General features: G+C 34.7%; 1 protein-coding gene across 2 annotated transcripts in view; it reads right to left on the bottom strand.

The window, feature by feature from the left end:
- The window catches only part of LRBA (LPS responsive beige-like anchor protein), a 794,075-nt gene that overhangs the window by 303,984 nt on the left and 468,360 nt on the right, over positions 1 to 21,731 (bottom strand). Inside the window, exon 39 of one of the 2 annotated variants that reach the window (XM_042935320.1) lies at positions 2,530 to 2,690. In XM_042935320.1, coding sequence (XP_042791254.1) covers positions 2,530 to 2,690 — 161 coding nt within the window. The remainder of the gene's footprint in view (positions 1 to 2,529; positions 2,691 to 21,731) is intronic. The other variant, XM_042935319.1, reaches the window with a different exon arrangement.

Here is a 21,731-nt window from a genome sequence, read left to right as displayed (position 1 = left end):
AATCAATTATAAATAAAAGTGAGAAGTCCTAAAACAGTATACAACTGACACACTATCCTCAATAATACCTATTTTAAATATTCAAATTCAACACTGAAGCATAGTATTTATCCATACTAGATTCTGTAGTTTCAACTGCTTTTTGATCACATCAACTGTTTTTGTTTTGCTAACTTGATTTTTAATATGTTTATTTTCATTAACTTCCTTACTGTTATTAAATTAAGGATAAAGGCGCAAGAGTTTCATAATTAACACAAAATTAAAACTGGATGTTACCTATAAGATGCTTTATTTAATAAAAAATTAAAAACTTAAGTTCTTGACTTACATAATGAATTAGCATAAACTATGCTGATATGAAACTATACCACTGTACAATCTACGTGCCGAGTTTTAAAACCATTGTCTAATATTCATTATTTAAAATAAAAAATATATACAAAGTATGACAACAAAAGATTTATATTTTATCAAAAAATGTTATATTAAATATTACATGTGGAAGACCACTGAAGCATCTCCTCCACATTTAGTTTTTAAAAGCATATATTTCAGATTTAAATTTTTGTTTTCAACCTTTCAGAGTATTCTAATCACTGTAAGATCCATGTTCAATATTGTCAAATAAGATGGAATTACATAAAGTGCTTAATTTTACTTCCCTCAATTTAATAAATATTATATTAACTTTTCAATTACTGTTTGGAGTCATTAGAGTGAATTCTACACAGGATAAAAAAAGTTCTAAAAGACAGTAAGCACTGCAATGCTTACTAAATATTTTTTTTTTAACCAGCCTCCTGGCAACACAAAAAGGTGGCATAATAGTATTTTAAAAGGTAAAGTTCAGTAACAATGAAATCAAATTTATTTATTATGTAAAATTCTGTAATTTCCCAAAATGGTTGCATGTATTATTTTTGGTTAATGATTGATTTTAATAAGCTCTATATTAAATCTATACCACAAATTTTAAATTCAGTTATTGATATTTCTCTCCAAATAAAGGATTAACAGATTGCCTGTGTATCAGTTTTAGAAAACAAGTCCCTGTCTCCAGATATAAAAGGAAAAATTTTCATAAAAGCATTTTCATTGTCACCGATAGACTTCAGACTTCACAACTCAATGTTAAATGAGTTAAGAAGACAGAAAGGTACTTATTAAATTTTAAGTTCACATAGTAACATCTGTTTGATTGAAAAGTATAAAACTGCAAAAAGGCTGATTTTTTTTAATGTAAGAGTCATTAGCCAAAAGAAAAAAAAAAAAAAAAAAAGGAAAAAATATATGTAACTGTGAAATCTATAGCACCACATAAAAAGCACATGAACCCTAAAAGCAAAAGTGGCCTAATTAATTCTACATCTTATTTCTTCTTCCCCACCTCCTGTAGTTGAAGATGTAGGGCCCTCAGACTATTATTGCTTTTAGATCACTTTGTTATTGACTATTCTCTGTATGATCATTTATTTTAAAGGACTGATGTCACATTTGGTGTTATATCTGATGACATATTGTGGACATTTTCTTCCAGAAATGGCTCTTTAAGGCTGAGTGCAAGAGGTTAAGCTGCCTGACTGAGGCCAAACCTAAGATCACAGACTTTTAATCTAAATTCTTAATATCCTTATTGAATATAATTTCACATTTATTTTGTATACTACATACTATCATTTAACCATAAACTGATGCGTGTTAAACCAATACCTTGAAAAAAGGGAATTAAAACTATCTTATTAAAAAATAACCAATTTACATTTTATAAAATCAAAATTATTTTAATGTAGAGAGGAGCTTCCCCCCCTTAATCAATGTATCTTAATTGGATTTCAAAGGGATAAAATATTAAGTGAAACCCTATGATCAGAGAGAGTATATTATTAAATCCAAAGGCTTTTTCAGTTTTCTCCAATTTGCTCATCAGGCTTTTCCCTAATCTGAATCACAGTGATATGCATTATATCAAAAAAGGAAAAATGTTTTGTTAAGCTTTGATAACAAGATGATGCAGAATGGGAACATATGAAAATAATGTCTATTCTCTTTTTCCAGGAGCCATCCATCACACCCATCTACAAATCAAGGCTCAGAAAGTATCTGGGCGCTTGGACATTTATTACCATCTCTCCCACTTCATAATCTCATGCTAAAATACCATGGTTGAGGGAAAACCATATACACACAGCAGAACCTGGAAACCGATTTGGTTTGTAAATGCTGTGTTTCTGATATTCATGGATTTAAGGCAGGCGTCCTGGATTAATTTACTCAAAGCTGAATGTGTCGCTTAAAAACAGAAATATTTTATCCTCCTACTCTGAAACAAAGAGTCTGCGTTAAGTAAGTTTTGCATGTGTAACATAATAAATAAATCCACTTGACACCATAATTTAATAGGAACCTACACTAACTGTAAAAAACTTAACTTCTCTTTCTGGGGTGAGTAACTATGAGATGTGGCATAGACCATTTTACAGTGCCTTGTAATAATGAAGTTATGCTCTTCATTACCAAGTACTGTACCTGCTGCTATTGGCAAGGAGTGGTTTATACACTGACCATGCTCCACGGCTGTTTTTAGTGTCGCTTCAGGATGTGTCGATCCTAGAGGGTTACGCACAAATCGTCGCCGGCGCCGCAAGTCATCTTCCCAGTGGTCAAGGCGCCAGAACTCACGAGGACGACTACAATGAAACAGAGAAGCCACATATGTTAGCAATTATCAAACAGCGTGGTAGCACTGAATTTCTGCATAAAGCTCTCCTTGTTTGCTCTGCCTTTTTTTTTCCCCTCCCCTTCCTCTTAATTCTCCTTCCACCTCACACTCCCCTTTTCTGCAATCTTTAACTTAGGTATGTCCTTGAAAATAACAATATCACCTTCCAGTCTAAGGAACTCCTTTTCCTTTTTCTTGGAAGGTGAAATGAGCACTAAATACATCATTTTAAAATGAATTGCTGACAGTGTGATCAGTTTCCCCACACTCTAGTGGCATGTGCTCTGATTTCAGCCTCATTTCAGCCTCAGCAGGGCACCTTTCTCTGTGGCTGCATTTATAAACCAGAATAGGGAAAAGGCTATTATAAATATGGTATAGCATTACCTATATTAATCAAAGTCTGTCCCCCTTCATTTTTCTTCCTAATTTGTGCCTTTTTGCACAAGGTCAGTAAATCATACCATGAATTCTTGGTCCAGAAAGTGTTAACTTTAATGAATATCTCAGTTACATGGTTATGTATGTGATAATAAAATATTACTCTGTTTAGATGTGCAGGAATTTAATTAAAATAATCTCTTAAAATATTCATTACATTTAGCCCCTGAGGCTTAGAACAACACAAGAAAATGCATTTCTTTTCCATTTACTGTTTTTAAATAAACCATTCCTATAGAGTGAAATAGCAATCTATTTTCAAGCAAATCAGATTGGATTTCTGTTTTATGTAGTGTGTTTTTATATTTAATTAAAAACTACATGCTATATGATGTGCAATAATTGCTATATCAAAAGCATACTTTTGGAAATGTATTTTTTAAAGGGTTCTACTATATTTTCCCCAATTATGTAGATCTTTTATATGGCAATATATAAATGTCAACTCTCCCTCTTATTAACTAATCATAATCTAGCATGGTGGAAAATATAAGGAAAATACTACTATGAAGTTTTTTCCGTTACAGTGAAAAAAAAATCTGCACAATACATTTATTCACTAAAGATACGCAGCATGAAAATTTCTAAGCTTCAACAATTAAAAAATTCATCATCAAAACTTCTGTAAGGAATGACTAATACAAAATAAAATTGCACTTGTATTTCATGAGCTAATAAAATTGTACCTGTCAGCTTTGACATATTAGTAGTCTTGACCAACTGACAGTCCCAAAATACTCACTTAAAAGGAACTCTTATTTTGATGTTTTAGAGATGTTATCTTAAAAAATTCAAAACAGATTTGTAAATAAGTCCTTTATAGATTAAAAATTATCTCAGGTTAATAAAAGCACAGACAACAAACAGTACATTATTGAAAGAAGATATGTTTAAAAATAATAGAAATCCAGTGGTCTTTTATGAGAAAGCTGGGGACACAATGAGAACATCAAAATTGTCCTTTGTTGATTTTAATCATGCCCAAAGAGGAGATATAATGTAATCAAATGGAATGCAAAAAAGTGTTAGAACTGCAGTCCTCAAAAAGAAAAATTAAAAAGCTCTTTTATTCTTTTTTATACTGCTGTCTACAGTTTAAATGAAAACTTATAATACCATTTAAAAACAAGTAAGAAGCACCTACAGAATACACACATAATAAGCAAAAGACAACAGTTGTTTGAACTCAATTAATAAAATTCTCCTTAGGTGAAAGGGGAAAAGACGGTACACAGATGGCTACGTGTATGGCTTTGATAGTCATGGAGCTTGGATAGGCACTTCATCATTCTGCCTACCTACATTTATCTGTTAAAATTATTATCAAATATCAGCCAGGATGCAGTCGTGAATCACAGGCTGCTCCTCGTCTTCAGGGGAATGATACAATGAGGGTCTATTCATCAGTGCGGCAATCGGCACAAGTAATTAGTTCCCTAGACTGAGATCTCCTACAAAGCCTATTTCAGTCAGCACCACAAACATATGACGATGTAAAGCTAATGAAAGCTGCTAAAATTTGTTAACCTTTTCTGCCATCAATCCTTCTAATATTCTGTGCTTCAGTATTATGCAAAGGTGGTAAATTATTAATTTGTCATTCATCCATCCTTCTGAATTTTGAGTCAAATTAAATGATATCATTTTTCTTGATAACAATTAAAATTATAAGAGATGTTAAGCTGCTATTACAAAATTATTACTAAATTAGGTAACAATGCGTTCTAGTATAATGCATGAGGGTAAAGTCAAATCCAACGGCTACTAAAGCACGTGAGCAATATTTTTTGTCAGATAGTAGAAAAACCAGAGGAATTATGAAAACATTCACAAATTAGCAAGTAACTCAAACAATATCTACAAGAGTAATAATCAAAATTAGGAGGAAATAGAACTATGATATTTATTTTTGTGCTCTTTAATACTAACAAAAATGGTCTCAGTGGTGACAACTGGCAAAAACAAAAGCCCCAATATATCAGGAACTAAGAATTTGTTCATATGGCAGAAAAATATTTAAGGTAAGTTTCATCTTCAAACATATACATAGTATCAAAAATTAAAAAAATACTTAGATACAATCCAAAAAAAACCCAATAAAGAACTTTATACTCCAGCATGATAATGTTTACAATATCCTGAAGCTAAAACTCAGACTACTCAATACAAGTAGTAACAATTTAAAATCATCTGAAGACAAAGCAAAAATCACTTATTTCACAGCACAAATCTAGAATGTATTACAAAAATCACCCAGAGAGCCCAACAATTTCAATATATTTTCTTGAGAGTCTCTTCATTATAAAGCACTGCTTCAGGTGATATAGGATACAAACCCTCAAGGAACTTACTCATAATCGAATAGCTATTAGCCTCATTTGGAAAAAAACAGCATTTATCATCCAGTTTCTGATGCTGTGAGTAATACATGTTCTTTGGGGGAAAAGTCACACTCATTTTTTTCAAATAAGGGTAATTACTAGCATGTTTAAAGTCATTTACATAGGAACAGACCAACGTTTTATCCCTCCAATCCTGTTCCCTCCAATATACACTCTTAGTATTAAGTTCTATCACTGAAAAAATGAGGCATGCTTTGTCACTTTAGAAAGGAGAATGTGTAGGTTTCACTCACCAACTTTCTGTAAGTTTTGATCATTCACATAAAGACTGCACTCTCATTTAAGAAATACTTCCACACCCTCCCCAAAAGCCCCTTGTAGAGGAAAGAGAATAAGAGATTAGCAAATTTGGCATAATCAAGACAACTGTCTTCCCATAAGGTTATGAATTAACTAAATAAGTTATTGTATATTTTTAGAGTTATCACCAATGGCATGGCTAGAAAAATTTTAAAAACATCAGGTATTCAGAAACTGTTGACCAAATACAAGCATGGTTAAGATGAGAAATTACTTATTCTGAGAGTTTATAGGTATATATATCTGAATCACTATATTCCTTTATATATGTGTACCTATCCAAAAAATTATATTAATACAACATGATGCCAAATTCACAAACATTATCTGTATCACTTCTACCAGTAATTAAATCTTACCACATAAGATCTGGAAATAAAACCTTCTGTATAAAAGGTGCTGTACTTAGGTATCCTATTAGTACATAGCCTCCAAGTCTAAAATCTTTAACTAATAGAAATACACATGTTTTTTGAAAAGTTGTGGATGACACTAAAATTAAATGTTCTAACTTTTCTTTCTAAATATTTTCCCCCAATTCTATGACCTAATTTCAAAATCGGAGATTAAAATTACAATGAAAGTATAACTGTCTTTTTCTAATTATAAGTCAATGAATTGCCTTTCTACCTTTTAAAAAAACTTTACACTTATGTGTTTGTAACATACACCTTTAATACATCATTGCAATCTACATAAAAGAATATAAAACAATGCCATTTTAATATATAGAATATGTATTTTCTGTTCTATAAGAACAGAATCAAATAGATTGTTGAAATATATCTTAGAGGGAAATAAACTCAAACATTAATAGTCTATTAATTCCCTTTCTGATCTCAAGTGTGGTTAGTGATTTGATGAGGTGAAACAAATGAATTAAGTATGACCCAAATGAGAATCAGGTGAAAAGGGCAGAAGCAAAACAGTGAATCAGTAACTAAAGTATGATACACTTTCTTCCTCTAATATTTAAATGGCTCAACTATAAATAATCTATTATTTTTCACATGTAAATTAGAAGACTTTATTTTTTTCAAATTTTTTAAAATATATATTTATTTTTGATAGAGACACAGAGAGACAGAGCATGAGCTAGGGAGGGGCAGAGAGACAGAGATACAGAATCTGAAGCAGACTCCATGCTCTGAGCTGTCAGCACAGAGCTTGACACAGGGCTTGAACTCACCAACTTGCAAGATCATGACCTTAGCCGAAGTCGGACGCTTAAACAACTAAGCCACCCAGGAGCCCCCAGAAGACTTTATAAAGTTCAATTTTTTTGCGAAAAATATGGCAAGCCAATTAGCCAATTAATAATGTATATATGGATGAATATGGAACTAGAATCCTAAAACATTTTCTAATAAAACTGATTGACTCTTACCTTGAGCCAGCTGCTAAGAATACAAAGATTAATAAGATATTATCCCTGGCCTCATGGAGAAGACAGATGTAAAAATGATGAGAATTCAAAAAAACTTTGTGTAAGGGGGGAGCTGGGTGGCTCAGTCGGTTAAGTGTCAGATTTCAGCTCAGGTCATGACCTCATGGTTCATAAGTTCGAGCTCCACATCAAGCTCTGTGCTGTCAGCAGAGCCTGCCTGGGATCCTCTGTCCCCTCTTTCTATGCCCCATCCCCGATCATGTGCTCTTTGTCAAAAATAAACGGACATTAAAAAAACAAAAACAAAAAAACTGTTTGGAATAGAGCAGAGCTCTATTAAATAGCTAGTAAACTGCACAACTCCAGGGGGCAGTGTTCACATCAAGATTTGTATGATACTCCTGGAGGTGTGCAATGCTCATTTTGTATTTCTATATGAACAGCCTTTAGAATGATAGGGTGTTATGAGAACACTTTATCTTTTTCCCTCTCCATACAATGTTCAGACTCCTTCCTTTCTCTCCCAGAGTTAAATATAATCTTGGGGAAAAAGAACAGAACAAGGCCCTTCAAACACTATCAGTAGCAGAAAAGGTGTTCAGACCAGGACTGACATTGTGAAAAAATAAAAAAAATCAGGCAAACTTCAATATACAAAAGAAAATAATCAAGAACAAAAAAGAAATATTAATATTTATTTCACTGAAATCATTAAGTTCATAATTGATTTATTAAAGCAATTTTTGATATTATTCTGTTATAGTAAAACAGTATTAATTACTAAAATGAGTAGTAGCTATGTATGTATTCCAATTATTGCATAACCAAATTGTATGGACACTTATTCAAATTAGTGAGATACACCTATGTTTGCCATCTTACTGTTTTTAGTGTCATTTTCATGTAACTTGGATCTACATCAATAAAAGAATGCTAGTTTTAAAGAGAAAAACTGTCACAATGAAATTATATTAGAAAAATGTCCCATTTTCCATCTTACCCACTTCCTTGTGACAATATCTGATAAATCTTGATAGTCTTAACAAAAGTCAGCAATAAATTCTTCTGGCTAGAAGAAAAGTTCTAAATACTAGTCAATTTTAGTACCTCATATTTTGTTCTAAAAATTTTATATTACCTGTTTTTTTAATTCCTGTATCTGGCTCGCTTTCATTTCCATATTTTTAGATTAAAAATTAATGCTAGATATTAGTTACAACTTAAACAAATGGTAACCTCTAAAAAGAAGTAGACATTATTGTACTGTCAGCTAGAAGATAAAAGTGCTTAAGTTCTAGAAGGGTTTCACTTTCTGCATAAATCTTGGTGAAATAATGTTCAGGTACTATAGGGTATCACATAATAAAAGAGAATGCTTTATCTCACAAACTGAAATCTACTGTGCCTTCATGCAGATAGATAGAAAGAATATTAACTAAAGCCTCTATTTACCAAGTACCAACTATAACTCAAATGCAGGTGATCTATGCACTGTGCTGTCTTAACGAAAATAAAAGGAAAAAAAAAAACCCTTCAACTACACAGATCCAACAGGAGACATCTTCTAAAGCATAATTCTTTCTTTACTGAGGCCTGATATAGAATCACTAGAAAGCTGTATATACTATTTACTTATGTAAAACTATATTTTATGTAGTCATGAATTTATTTGTGGTACTACTCAATGTAATTCTCTGTTAGCTTTTAGAGACATGTAGACACCCATCTTCAACTAGTTATTTACTTAGAATATTTTATAAAAATATAATTGTGTAACAATTGTTTAAGAAACAATCCCATGGTTTTCCTAGCTCCTATTAGCCTGTTAATCATTTCTTTATTCACTTAGCATTTTTACCAAGAAGTAAGCAAAATTATAAGAAAATAACAATCTAGTGTTAATTGTCCTACCAATTAAAACTCTTAACAAAAGACAAATGCAAAAAAAATTAAACAATGTTGTTGAATACTAGAGTCCCCAAAACTCACCTGAGTAGCCATACTATTTAGACAAATCTGATCTATTTTCTCCAAAAATCTGATTAAAAAAAAGTAATTCACCGAACATCTATTTAGTGCCAACTCTGTACCAGTCTTGATACATCCATATAAATTGTGCTTTTATAATTTTTTATGTTATAATCAGGATAAAAAAATCATCACATATCAAAAATAATACAACTTAAAATAGACAGCATTTGGGGCACCTGGGTGGCTCAGTTGGCTGAGCATCTGACTCTTGGTTTTGGCTTAGGTCATGGTCTCACAGTTCATGAGTTTCAGTCCCACACTGGGCTCTGCACTGACAGTGTGGAGCCTGCTTGGGATTCTGTCTCTCTCCCTCTCTGCTCTTCCCTGCCTTTCTCTTTCAAATAAAATAAAATTAAAATAAAATAAAGTAGCATTTATTCCATTGGGCTACTCTGTGCTAGATACTGTATTCTTTTGAACACATTATTACCAAGTCTCACAACAACACTGCCATAACTAGATATGTTATTTTTATTTTAAAGAAACAAAGAAGAAACGAAGTCTTACCCATCAGTAGTAAATAATAAGTCTATGGGCTTCAAAGCCTATGAGCTTTCACATAACATTTCCTCTAGAAATTCACTGGATACCATTATAGCTATGATCAAAGTTCTAATTAACCCTGCCTGAGAGGACTGAGGATTTCATTAAGGTTTTAATGAGGATCTATTTTGTAAGTTCCATGAGGACAAGCGTTTGTGTCCATCTAATTCACAGACCAAGCACAGTAACTGGAACAAAGGAGGCACTTAATAAATAACCAATTAAGGAATGAACAAGCTGACTCTTTAAAGAAACTTAAATGATAAACAGGAGTCTGCTGGGCAAAATGGAAAAGGCATTCCAAGCAGAGGAAAGAGCATGGACAGTGGCATAAAGACATAAAAAGGCACCTTTATCTTAAGAAGTTTGGGTAACAAAGATCATTTCAAGGCAACTTAGGAGTGGCAAAAGCTAAGTCAGGAAATATAGGTTTAGAACCAGATTTAAAAAGGCCTTGTATAATTAACTAAAGTAATCTTTACATCTTATACTCAACAGACAACCAAGCTTTCTCAATAGAGAACTAATATGATCAGCTTTATGTTATGTGACAGCGATATAAAAAAGGGCAGTGGGGATGGAGGCTAAAGCTAAGATTCAAGTGACCTATCTGAAGGGGAAGAGATAAGATTTTGTGAGACATTCAATATGGAAGGTTAGGAAAAAGGAGATAATGAGAACAAAACTGAGGTTTATGATAAAAGGGTAAAGATACTATTTAACTGAAATGATGTAGGTTAAGTAGCTGTGGTTGGGAGAATCATGTCCTGGACACCTAATAATGTCTAGGCAGATATGTCTAATAACTAATCACTACAACTTGGGAACTCAAAAAGCAGTCTGGACTAGAGATATGAAATTGGGAGATTGAGCAGTGTTGGGAGTGAGGAACTTAGATATTCATCTAACAAAAATTTACTGAGAGCTAAGTATGTGCTAGATCCAGAGAAAACTATATTGAAAGGACAGGAGAAAAGTGAAAATAAAATCTGGGAAATTCCAATATTTAAAAAAATTGCAGATGAAAGGATCACTTAAATAGAGAAGAAAATGTTCCATATAATCAAGATAATAAGAGAACCAAAATAGAACGGTGCCAAAAAAGACAAAGCAGCAAAGACTCTTCACAGAAGTGAGTGGGCAGCAATACTGAATTCTGTATAAGAATGTTTAGAAGGATGGGGTGCCTGCCTGGCTCAGTTGGTGAAACATGAGAGGCTGACCCTAGGGTTTTAGTTTGAACCCCACGTTGGGTGTAGAGGTTACTTAAAAATATATTTTTTAAATTGGTTTAAAGTTTATTTATTTTTAGAAAGAGCACAAGCGGGGGAGGAGCAGAGAGAGAGGGAGACACAGAATCAGAAGCAGGCTCCAGGCTCTGAGCTGTCAGCACAGAGCCCAACGCAGGGCTTGAACTCACGAACCATGAGATCATGAAATGAGCCAAAGTCAGATGCTTAACCAACTGAGCCACCGAGGTGACCTAAAAATAAAATCCTTTAAAGACTTTTTTTTTAATGTTTATTTTTGAGAGAGCACGAGCAGGGGAGGGACAGAGACAGAGGGAGACAGAGAATCCCAACAAGGCTCCATGCTGCCAGCGCAAAGCCTGACGTGGGGCTAGAGCCAGTGAACCGTGAGACCATGACCTGAGCTGATGTATGGTTCAACTGACTGAGCCACCCAGGCACCCCCAAAATAAAATCTTTTTAAAAAATGTTTATAAGGATGAAGAATGAAGGAAAGCTTTTATGTTTTTGTGTTTTAAGATATATAACTTAGGTGTGCCAGGGTGGCTCAGTCAGTTAAGCGTCCGACTTCAGCTCAGGTCATGATCTCCCTGATCGTGAGTTCGAGCCCCGCGTCGGGCTCTGTGCTGACAGCTCACAGCCTGGAGCCTGCTTTGGATTCTGTGTCTCCCTGTCTCTCTGCCCCTCCCCCACTCACGCTCTGCCTCTCTCTCTCAAAAATAAATAAACATTAAAAAAAAGATATATAATTTATAGGCTATCATAATGTCTACCTGTTTAAAGTGTACAATCCAATAGTTTTTAGTATACTTACAGAGTTGTGCAACCATCACCAAAATCTAATTCTAAAATATGTTTATTTCCACTAAGGAAATCCCGTACCCCATACCAGTTATTTCCCATTTTTCCTTCCTTGACAATGGACACACAGAATATTTCACAGTATGCAGGGCAGAAGGTAGGTGAATGTGTCTGCTCTGGCCTGGATCTTCTAAAGTCTGGACTAAATTTAAAGTAAGACAAACTGTAAGGGATTGATAAAAGACATTTTTATTCATATTGGAATTTTCTGGAGAGCTTAAGGGCTATGAGAATATGTTATTTATAAAAAAACATCCCCAGAGACTATTAAAATAAAATTTATAATTAATTCATATAAGATATATAATAACTAAAGTTTTGGAGTGATTTATATTAAAAGCCAATAATCTTTAAAATTTCTGGATATGATATAAAACTATTTTGGCTTCATTTATTTAAAAGACTTAAAATTAATCACCTTAGCCCCACCATATACTAGATCTATGATTTCTACATAAATCACTGATCATCTTTGGGCTTCTATTGCTTTATAAGAAATAATTGTAACTTGTTTAAAGCCCACCTCATAGGGTTGCAGTGATGAATCAAATGAAACGGAGTTGTGAAACTGCTTCAATAACAGTAAAATGCTATGTAAATATAAGGTATTATTTTTAATTAGTAATGAATTTAAGTATTTGGCTACTTCTACATGCCATTATTTTGGTAAAGCATGTGTTTAAGTGGTATCACCAGCTACTTCAACCATGATTTAAAAATAAAAACATGGGGTGCCTGGGTGGCTCAGTAGGTTAAGCGTCTGACTTTGGCTCAGGTCATGATCTCGCGGTCCATGGGTTCAAGCCCCATGTCAGGCTCTGTGCTGACAGCTCAGAGCCTGGAGCCTGTTTCAGATTCTGTGTCTTCCTCTCTCTCTGCCCCTCCCCTGCTCACACTGTCTCTCTCTCTCTCTCTCTTTCTCTCTCTCTCAAAAATAAACGTGAAAGAAAGAAAGAAAGAAAGAAAGAAAGAAAGAAAGAGAGAAAGAAAGAAAAGAAAGCCCTGATTAATATTCCCTTTAACAGCCCCCCGCAATGATTAGCTCCAAGCCCCTGGCAATGATTAGCTTACTTTCTTTCTTTAATAAAGATTTCCGTATGCTGGACATTTTATATAAACGGAATCATACAATATGTAGAATTTTGTGATTGGTGGGTGGATCTTGGGTTTTATAATTAGAAAACTGAAGCATTCACTTGGTTACTTAACTATTATTCACTTCTCTCCCCTTTCCTCTTTCCTGAGAAGTGCAATTTTCCTAATTATCCTTTCCTAACAATTATAATTTTGTTGAGATATCACTTCCTAAATGGTTGGATGACTTAAGGAAAGCTGACTCTAAGACAATTAGGACAATCTTGTCATTCTTGCCAGTCAATGGTTCCAGATCTAGCTTTAAACCAATCACTCATTGACTAGTTCTAAAATCTAGCTCTAAACCAATCACTGCATAAAATTTTTGCCTGGCAATCATTTTTCACCAACTTGAAATGCGAAACTTTTATTTAGTGGTTGAGATACAGTTTTCCCTTTCTCTTGATGAGTTGAAACAAGGAAATGTTAGACCCAGTTGCTGGCAATTATAATACAACTGTGGAGAAGAGAGAGTGGGGTAAAAGTTTACATACCCAGAGACATAAAATTGAAAGAACTGTAAAAAAATGGAGCTAAAGACCTGCCCCCCAAGACTTAACACTTCTACACTTCATATAATAAAAGATAATACACTTTTTCACAATTTAAAGAAGAATTTCACTTCACTTAGAGCCAGGTTTTCTACTACCTGCCTATGAAACCATCTAACAGATATATGGATTACTGGTGATGCCATTAGCAATTTGATTACAGTTGTGAAAGGAAAATCGGATAGTAATGAATGCATGCTTTGGTGGAGATAGTTAATACTGACTTTGAAAGGAATTAGGGAGATGGGGTGGTAGTTTTAAGAGAGTAAAGAATAGATGTAAGCATGTTTGCAAAGGGAAAATACCAAATTTAAAAAAAAAACAACAACAACAAGATGACAAGGGGGAGTAGGGTAAGTGCAAACAGCACTGTAGAAAGAAGAAGTGTGATCCTGTGAAAAGAGTGCAATTACCCTGGAAGTGAAAAAAGTCACCTTCTTCTCTGTGACAAGATGGAAGGATGTAAGGCTCTTACTTTTAACAGTTTAGGGTTCAAAAGAAGAAAAACTGAAGATCTGATGTTGGCCTGATTATTTCTATTTTCTCTACTCAATAACAAGTTGTTAACAGAAGAATAGAATAGAGAGATAACAATTAGAAGAGTTGCCTTGGGGAATTATGAAAGAAAGCCGACTAAAAGCAAGTTTAAGGATGGCTAAGTAGTTCCAAAGGTCTGAGATTAGAAACCATTCATCTAGAGTGGCACTAATCTGTACAACTGTGATTTTTGCCTCCCAGCTATACTCAGCAATCTAAGAACAAGAGTAAAATAAAGCAGCTAGCAAAACTCACTCAAGATTTAGGACTGATTTGGTTGGCAGGTCAAAATAAGGAAAGTTAAGGCAAATGAGTAGACTGGTAAGAATATCTGGGTTGGATAAGAATGATAAACCTGTAATCTTTCTGGACTTCAATAAATAAATATAGGCTCATTTAGGGTGCTCAATCAGTTAAGCATCCAACTTCAACTCAGGTCATCATCTCACAGTTTGTGAGTTCAAGCTCCATGTCAGGCTCTGTGCGGACAGCTCAGAGCCTGGAGCCTACTTCAGATTCTCCCTCCCTCTCTCTCTGGCCCTCCCCAACTAGTGCTCTGTCTCTGTCTCCCTCTCTCTCTCTCTCTCTCTCCCCCCCCCCCCAAAAAATAAATAAACATTATATATACTTACATATATATGTATAAGCTTCATTAGACATTGACTTATTGAGAAAACAAATTTACCCTGCTTTCTACACCACTAATATTGAGGATAATTTGGTTTTCCAATGAATTAATCAATGTATCTGTTTAATCAATGTATCTAGCCCCTTTACTTAATATTATGAGTTTCCAACTTGAACTAACACAAGCCTAAAAAGAAAGAATGGAGGCTTACACTGTATTTGAAGACTGTCTTCAGTCTTCAATCTATAGGGTTACTCTAGTAATTAGACACAGGGCTGGACAATATGCATGCAGAGAACGATCTGAAGACTCAGGAAGACAGGACCTCATTCTTTTGAGAAATATGTTACACTGTACTCCTGGAAAGGGGATGGTAACTAAAAATGACTGACTGCCCATAATATCAGGCACTCCAGTAAGAATTTTACATGTGGTCTTTTTTAATTATCAAAACAACCCTTTAATTTAGGAATATAATCCCAGAATAACAAATTAAATCCTAATTTTGTCACTAAGAAACAGAGTTAGACCTCACATCTCTGACTTTCCATTACCAAAAAAAAATTTTTAATAATGCTACTTCCATACTGCTATGGAAGCATTTTCATATTAGGCTCATTAATATATTCATTATGGCAAATTACTGTAAAGTTTAAACGGGACCAAAAACTTCTTATAAATTATATGAAAAACTTCTATCACACATTACAATAAAGAACAATTAGAAAATAGCATAATTTTCCCCAAATTGACTAGCTATTAGATTGGTGGAATGGGGGTAAGGGGTTATAAGGCTCTGTTGCTTTTTAATGGATAAGTAAGACTAAGGTAAATACTAACTACTGTGTAGTACAGATCAGAATTTGAAAAGCCTGGAAACTGTTTATATTCACTGAATGTTTCTAGTAGCTCCAATCACTTGTCCCAAATATGGGAGCACCAAATGGTCTATAAGCATATATATAAAGGAATATCAGAGCCAAGAACCACTATTTTGGCATTTAGGACCTCATTTCTCTCAAACTGAGCCCCTATATCACATTTTTGTTGTTGTTGTTAAGATAGTTGTCATAGGACAACAGGAAAAAATAGCAAAGAAGTATCAGCTGCTCTAGTATGATATTTTTACCTTTAAATAAATAATTTAAAGGCTTAAATGCAGTAGGAACCCAGCAAAACACAACACCACTTCCTGCCTTTAATCCAAAACTCTCAGGAAAACACTGGTGAAAGCAAATAGTAAGCATAAAAGAAAAATATTATATACTTGCTTTACAAGCTAGATAAATTAGCGAAAAGTATGTGCTCCTCATCCACTGGGACAAAAGGGCTTATTATGTTACACTTCCAGGTTTTTAAGACAGTTGGAAGCCACTTCTTTTAATAGTGGCTGTCATCTCCTAGAAACTTTACAGTACTTTCAATTTTGAAGCAATTATTCACAATCTGAAGTGATTTATTTTCCTCTCTTTCTTTACTACATTTCAATTTGGCTCTCAATGACCAGTTCCGTTTGGCTTGGCTGCATTCATTTAAGAGCCCACTATTATTTGGAAAGGTTGAGGTGCTATATGGGGTATTCATACAAGGAAAAAAGTCTCTAATCTCAAGGCACTTACAATCTAATACACGGGATAAAATAAGCAAACAATGAATTATATGGCATTAAGATCCATGCCCTAAGAAACGTAAAAATTCAGAGCTTTGGAGATCGAAAAAAAGGAGTAAGTGATCACATATGTTTTAAAGAGATCAGGAAATGCTTTAAGGAGCAAGAGATTTTTGAAAAAGATCCATAAGAAGGGGTCAAGTTTCAACTGATCTACAGGGAAGAAGATGGCATTGTAGGCTTTTCACCAAAAGTATAGAGGTCAGAAAATTGGAAGCAGTCCTTTTGGTTGGCCCCAGCAGAAAATGAGGCAGAAAAGAATTGTTGGGGCCTGGCCATACCATAAAAGACAGGGATGAAAAACTAATGACTTTATATTTCACTCATTCAGTCACTCATTTAATCAACAAACACTTACTGAATGCCAATAATGTACAAGGACCTGGAGACTTAGAGTGTTACTTGATGATAAAAAGAGTCCTTATCCTCAAGGACCTCAAAGTACAATGGAAGAAACAGATATATGAAGAGACAATTATAATATATACACAACATTCCTTGGGAACACAATAGAGGGGCATTATCCAAAGTAATAGAAGGGTTCCTGGAAGGCAGCAACTCACAAACTGAATCAAAGAGTTAACAGATGTTAAACAGGAGAATAAGAAAACATTCTTTCTGAGGAAATAGCATTCACAAAGTCAAAGAAGTAAGAAACAATTGGGTGTATGCTAAACTGAAAGATTTCTAGAATTTTGCGAGAATACAGGCAAGAAGGAGCCAAAGAAGCCACAGGAATAGGAAGGGTCCAGATCACAGAGAATCATATGAGGAATTCAACTCCTGGTTGAAAACCTATGTATGACTTTTTTCAGGACTGACCACAGTTAGTTACACAGGCCTTATCTGTCAAACATCATGGGGGAAATCTGCCCTCCACAGCCCGAAACCAGACTTAGTGTATCGCCAATGCACTCCAGTCTCTGAAGGAAGTTGTACTCAAGGATTCAGGCCCCAATGGCCAATCATGTTCTTAGCATAATTGGATTCCTAGCCCCTGCACCTTCATCCCAAAGTTTCTTTATCTGAAGCTTTGGGCAGAGATCCTCTTCAGGCCCTCTGCCCAGGTCTTCTTACTGAAGGAAGAAAGGGAAATCTTGAAGACACCTTCCCCACTCTCACTCAGTTCACCCTGAGCCCTTCCCCTTCTCCTTCTTTCAACTGCATGGTCCATAAAACCTCTGGAGCCTTTTGTTCGGAATTCTCTCAACAGTGAGATGACCCCACATCTATACTGATCTATGATGATTCACACTGATTCGACTGACCACTGCAACATTTCATTAGGAAAAATGGAACAAGGGGGTCCTGCAGTTTTAGACTGTTGCACATACCACCACAGTAAGCTATTATAGGCTTACTCCTTCATTTTTGGTTTGTGGTTTCAATCAGCTACTCTGATACTCTCCTAGATCAGCTGAGCTCCTGACACCATCCGTGTCATGCTAAAGAATTGGGTTTTGTCCTGTAGCAATGGGGAGATACTGAAGCATTTTAAGCAAATATTGTGACTATAGAATAATAACTCTGGGAAGCGTATAAAAATCAGATGAGAAGAAATATCAGAAATGAGAACGTAAGTAAGGATGTTATTGGAATAATTTAAGCAAGATGACAGTTTTCAAAATTAATTTTTAAATTTCCTATTTTTCTGATTTATCTTATTAATTTGTTGTTGAAATTTGCCTAAAAATTCTCTGTGACACAAGGTAGGCAATATATAAATAAGGTGGGAGAGAAAAGTTCAAGGACATTTATTCAAAATAAAATGGGTTCCAAAGTATATGATGTACAAAGCTAATTAAATGTTACATGCAATGAAACAGGCCTAAAACTAGATCAAAGTCCTGAAGCTGAGTAGAGATGGGAATAGAACACAGAAATAGTCCACTAGATGCTACATCAACTCAGCCCAGAAATGACAATACATGTCCTCTACCCACATTCCTTTGGTCTAACCAAGTCATAGGACTCCACACAGGAAATGTGATCCCCACTTGAGTAGCCATTTCCCAGCAATAGCTCTACACTATGTTAAGACAGAATGAAACTATGATAATCAGCTAGCCATATCTGCCAGAGATGGTAATAAATACCACACAGAAAAATGAAACATGAAAAAGAAACAAAAAATATTACAGGAGGAGTAGAGGACAATTTAAAATAAGATGATTAGGGAAGGATTCTAGAAGAAAGTAACATCGAGAAAGACCTAAAGGAAGTAAAAACATCAGTTATGCAGATATCTTAGAAAATTTCAGGCAAGGACAATGTAAATCCAAAGGCCCACATGGTGAGATCGTGGAAATGCAGAGAGGCCATTCTAGATAGATGAAGAGTTATAGTATAAGTAGAGACCAAAGACTTGTTAAGAGGATGAGGAGCACATTCAAATATTTTAAGCAGAGAAGTTACATAATCTTCCATGTTTTAACATGGTCACTCTGGCTACTGCAGAAGCCTGGGTGCAAGTGGGAGGTTTATATTAAAAGCCAAGATCTATTTGTAGGTTTTTACAATAATCCAGAAGATGATGATGTCTGGAAACAAGTGACAGCAGCAGACATGGTGAGAAATTACTGAATTCTGGATATATTTTGAAGATTGAGTCAAAAGGACATGCTGACATATCATATATAGGGTATGAAAAGAAAGAAGACAATGATATTATAAGGATTTTGATCTCAGAATTAGACAAATACATTAACAAAGATGAGAGAGAATGAGGAAAATAGGTTTTGATGAAGAATATCAGATAAACATATAATGTTTGGGGTTCCTATTAGAAATCTGTGGAAGAAAGGGCTATTACCAAGCCAATTTTCCTCTTCTACCTAGGCACACAGCTAAGCCACATTTCCCAATATCCCTTGCAATTAAGCATAGCCATATGACTAAGCTCTAGCCAATGAAAAATGAACAGAAATGATACAAACAACTTCCAAACCTAGCCTATAAACTTTTCAATACACAGTTGTCCATGCTCCTTCCACTGGCTTGATGTAGATGAACTTGGCAATCTTAGAAGCCAAGAACTAAAGACAATGGAGCTATATAAATCACCCATCACAAATATCTGTTTTATTTTATATGAAAAAGGAAATAAAAGTTCTAGGGGCATCTGGGTGACTCAGTCAGTTAAGCGTCCGACTTTGGTTCAGGTCATGATCTCACAGTTTATGAGTTCGAGCCTTGCAGCGTCGGGCTCTGTGCAGACAGCTCAGAGCCTGGAGCCTGCTTTGGATTCTGTGTCTCCATCTCTCTGCCCATTCCCCACTCGTGCTCTGTCTCTCTCTCTCTCTCAAAAGTAAACATTAAAAAAAAAAGCCTTTAGAGAAATAAAAGTTCTAGAGCCACCTGGGTGGCTTAGTCAGTTTAGCAACGGACTTTGGCTCAGATCATGTGAGGTCCGTGAGTTGGAGCCCCATGTTGGGCTCTGTGCTGACAGCTGGGAGCTTGGAGCCTGCTTCAGATTTTGTGTCTCCCTCTCTCTCTGTCCCTCCCCCACTTGTGACCTGTCGCAAAAATAAATAAACGTTGAAGAAAAATTAAAAGAAAGAAAAAGAACAAAAGAATGAGAGAACGAGAGAAAGAAAGAAAGAAAGAAAGAAAGAAAGAAAGAAAGAAAGAAAGAAAGAAAGAAAGTTAGTTCTATTATGGTTAGCCACTGAGTGAAATTTGGGGATTTAACTATTAAACCAGCTTACATTGCTACAAACAATACAAATATCCAAACAGAGATGTTGAGTAGACAATTGAATATGAGTGTGGAGTTCAAAGGAAAGGACCTCTCAGGAGATATAATCTGCGACATCAAAATATCTTGTTTATATAATACAGACAGGTGTGAACTGGCTAAGATCTTAAGGTAAGTGAGGAGAGCCAGAGAAGAGAAAAGGAATACTCCAAAGACCTAGGCCTGAGTAACCCCAATAATAAAGAGGCTGACAAAATAAGGAGAAACCAGCAATGAATTCTGAAGAGGCCCTTGATAGGAGGAAAATCAGATGAATATGGTTTCCCAGAGGCCAAATGGAAATGTATTTCAAGGAGGAGGCAGTACTCAAGACATACTGAAGAGTATCAATTAGTCAAGAAAGATGAAGATTGAAAAGTGACTATGTGATAAGGCAATACAAATGTCACAGGTGACCTTGAAAAGAACAGTTTCAGTAGAAGGATAAGAAAAAAGCCTGAGTAAAGTGAATTCAAGAGAGAATGAGAGAAGAGAAACCCAGCAAAGAAACAAATCTTTCAAAATTCTTCAAGCATATTCTATACTGGACACAGCATATTATAAACATTTTGGGGGGAAAAAAAGCCTGAATGCAAACAGTCCTAACAAATAACACTAAATAAATATCATAGAATTTTGCAATATAAGGAGATTCTACTAGATCTAGACACAGCAACAGAATACTCTAGGTAAGAATAAGTTTAATTTGAAAAGACAAAAAGATGAAAATCATAAAGGCTGCATAGACTTCTAAGGGTTCATTTATATTTGATTCATTAATCCACAGAGGCATGGATTTTAGTGTATTGTGCTAGCAAGTTTATTAATTAGGGCTTGTACTTCAATATTCATACTCAGCATCAATATTCAACTTTGTAAAGGAAGAGAAAAACTAAAAGAAATGGTCCCTAAAAATTCATTAATGGGAGTTGAAATAGCTCTAATAAGCAACATTATTATCTATATTAATCTCAATAACTAAAATATGGACTGTCTCAAAAAAGAAACTGACAAAGAACCAAATAATTTTTAGTAATAAAACACTGAATAGTATATAATCACATTATTAATACAGATTGAGAAATAAGGCTATAAATGGAAAAGCGGAAGGGTACACATTTAAAATGAGTAACAAACAGCACTACTAAATCAGGTTAACTTAATGTTGGTGCCAGAGCTTTCACATATTTTAACTGGGGTACAGAGTAGCCACACAGGTTACACATCCATTTTGTTCTAACAGTTCTTTGCTATAGTCACTAAAGCTTACCTCTTATTCCTACTGGAACACTACCACATTAAAATGCACTGTTGGAAGGTTCCCCACAGAGAATTTATATTCTTGCCTTTATACTCTTATTAACACCTTTTCAAATTATTGTAGTTAAAAGTTTACCTTTCATTATTCTATTTCATTCATTTGGTTACATGTGCTGGGCAAGGGATATACAGCATGGTGGAAAAAAAAAAAAGCAAACCATTCTCCTATCATTTACAACCTTATCTGTCTGAATGACTATCTCAAAAGAAATTTTGCCA

Source organism: Panthera leo, chromosome B1, assembly GCF_018350215.1.
Source record: "Panthera leo isolate Ple1 chromosome B1, P.leo_Ple1_pat1.1, whole genome shotgun sequence".
Lineage (NCBI taxonomy): Eukaryota > Metazoa > Chordata > Mammalia > Carnivora > Felidae > Panthera > Panthera leo.
Note: the sequence above shows the minus strand (reverse complement) of the source record. Positions and strands in the feature narration are given on the sequence as shown.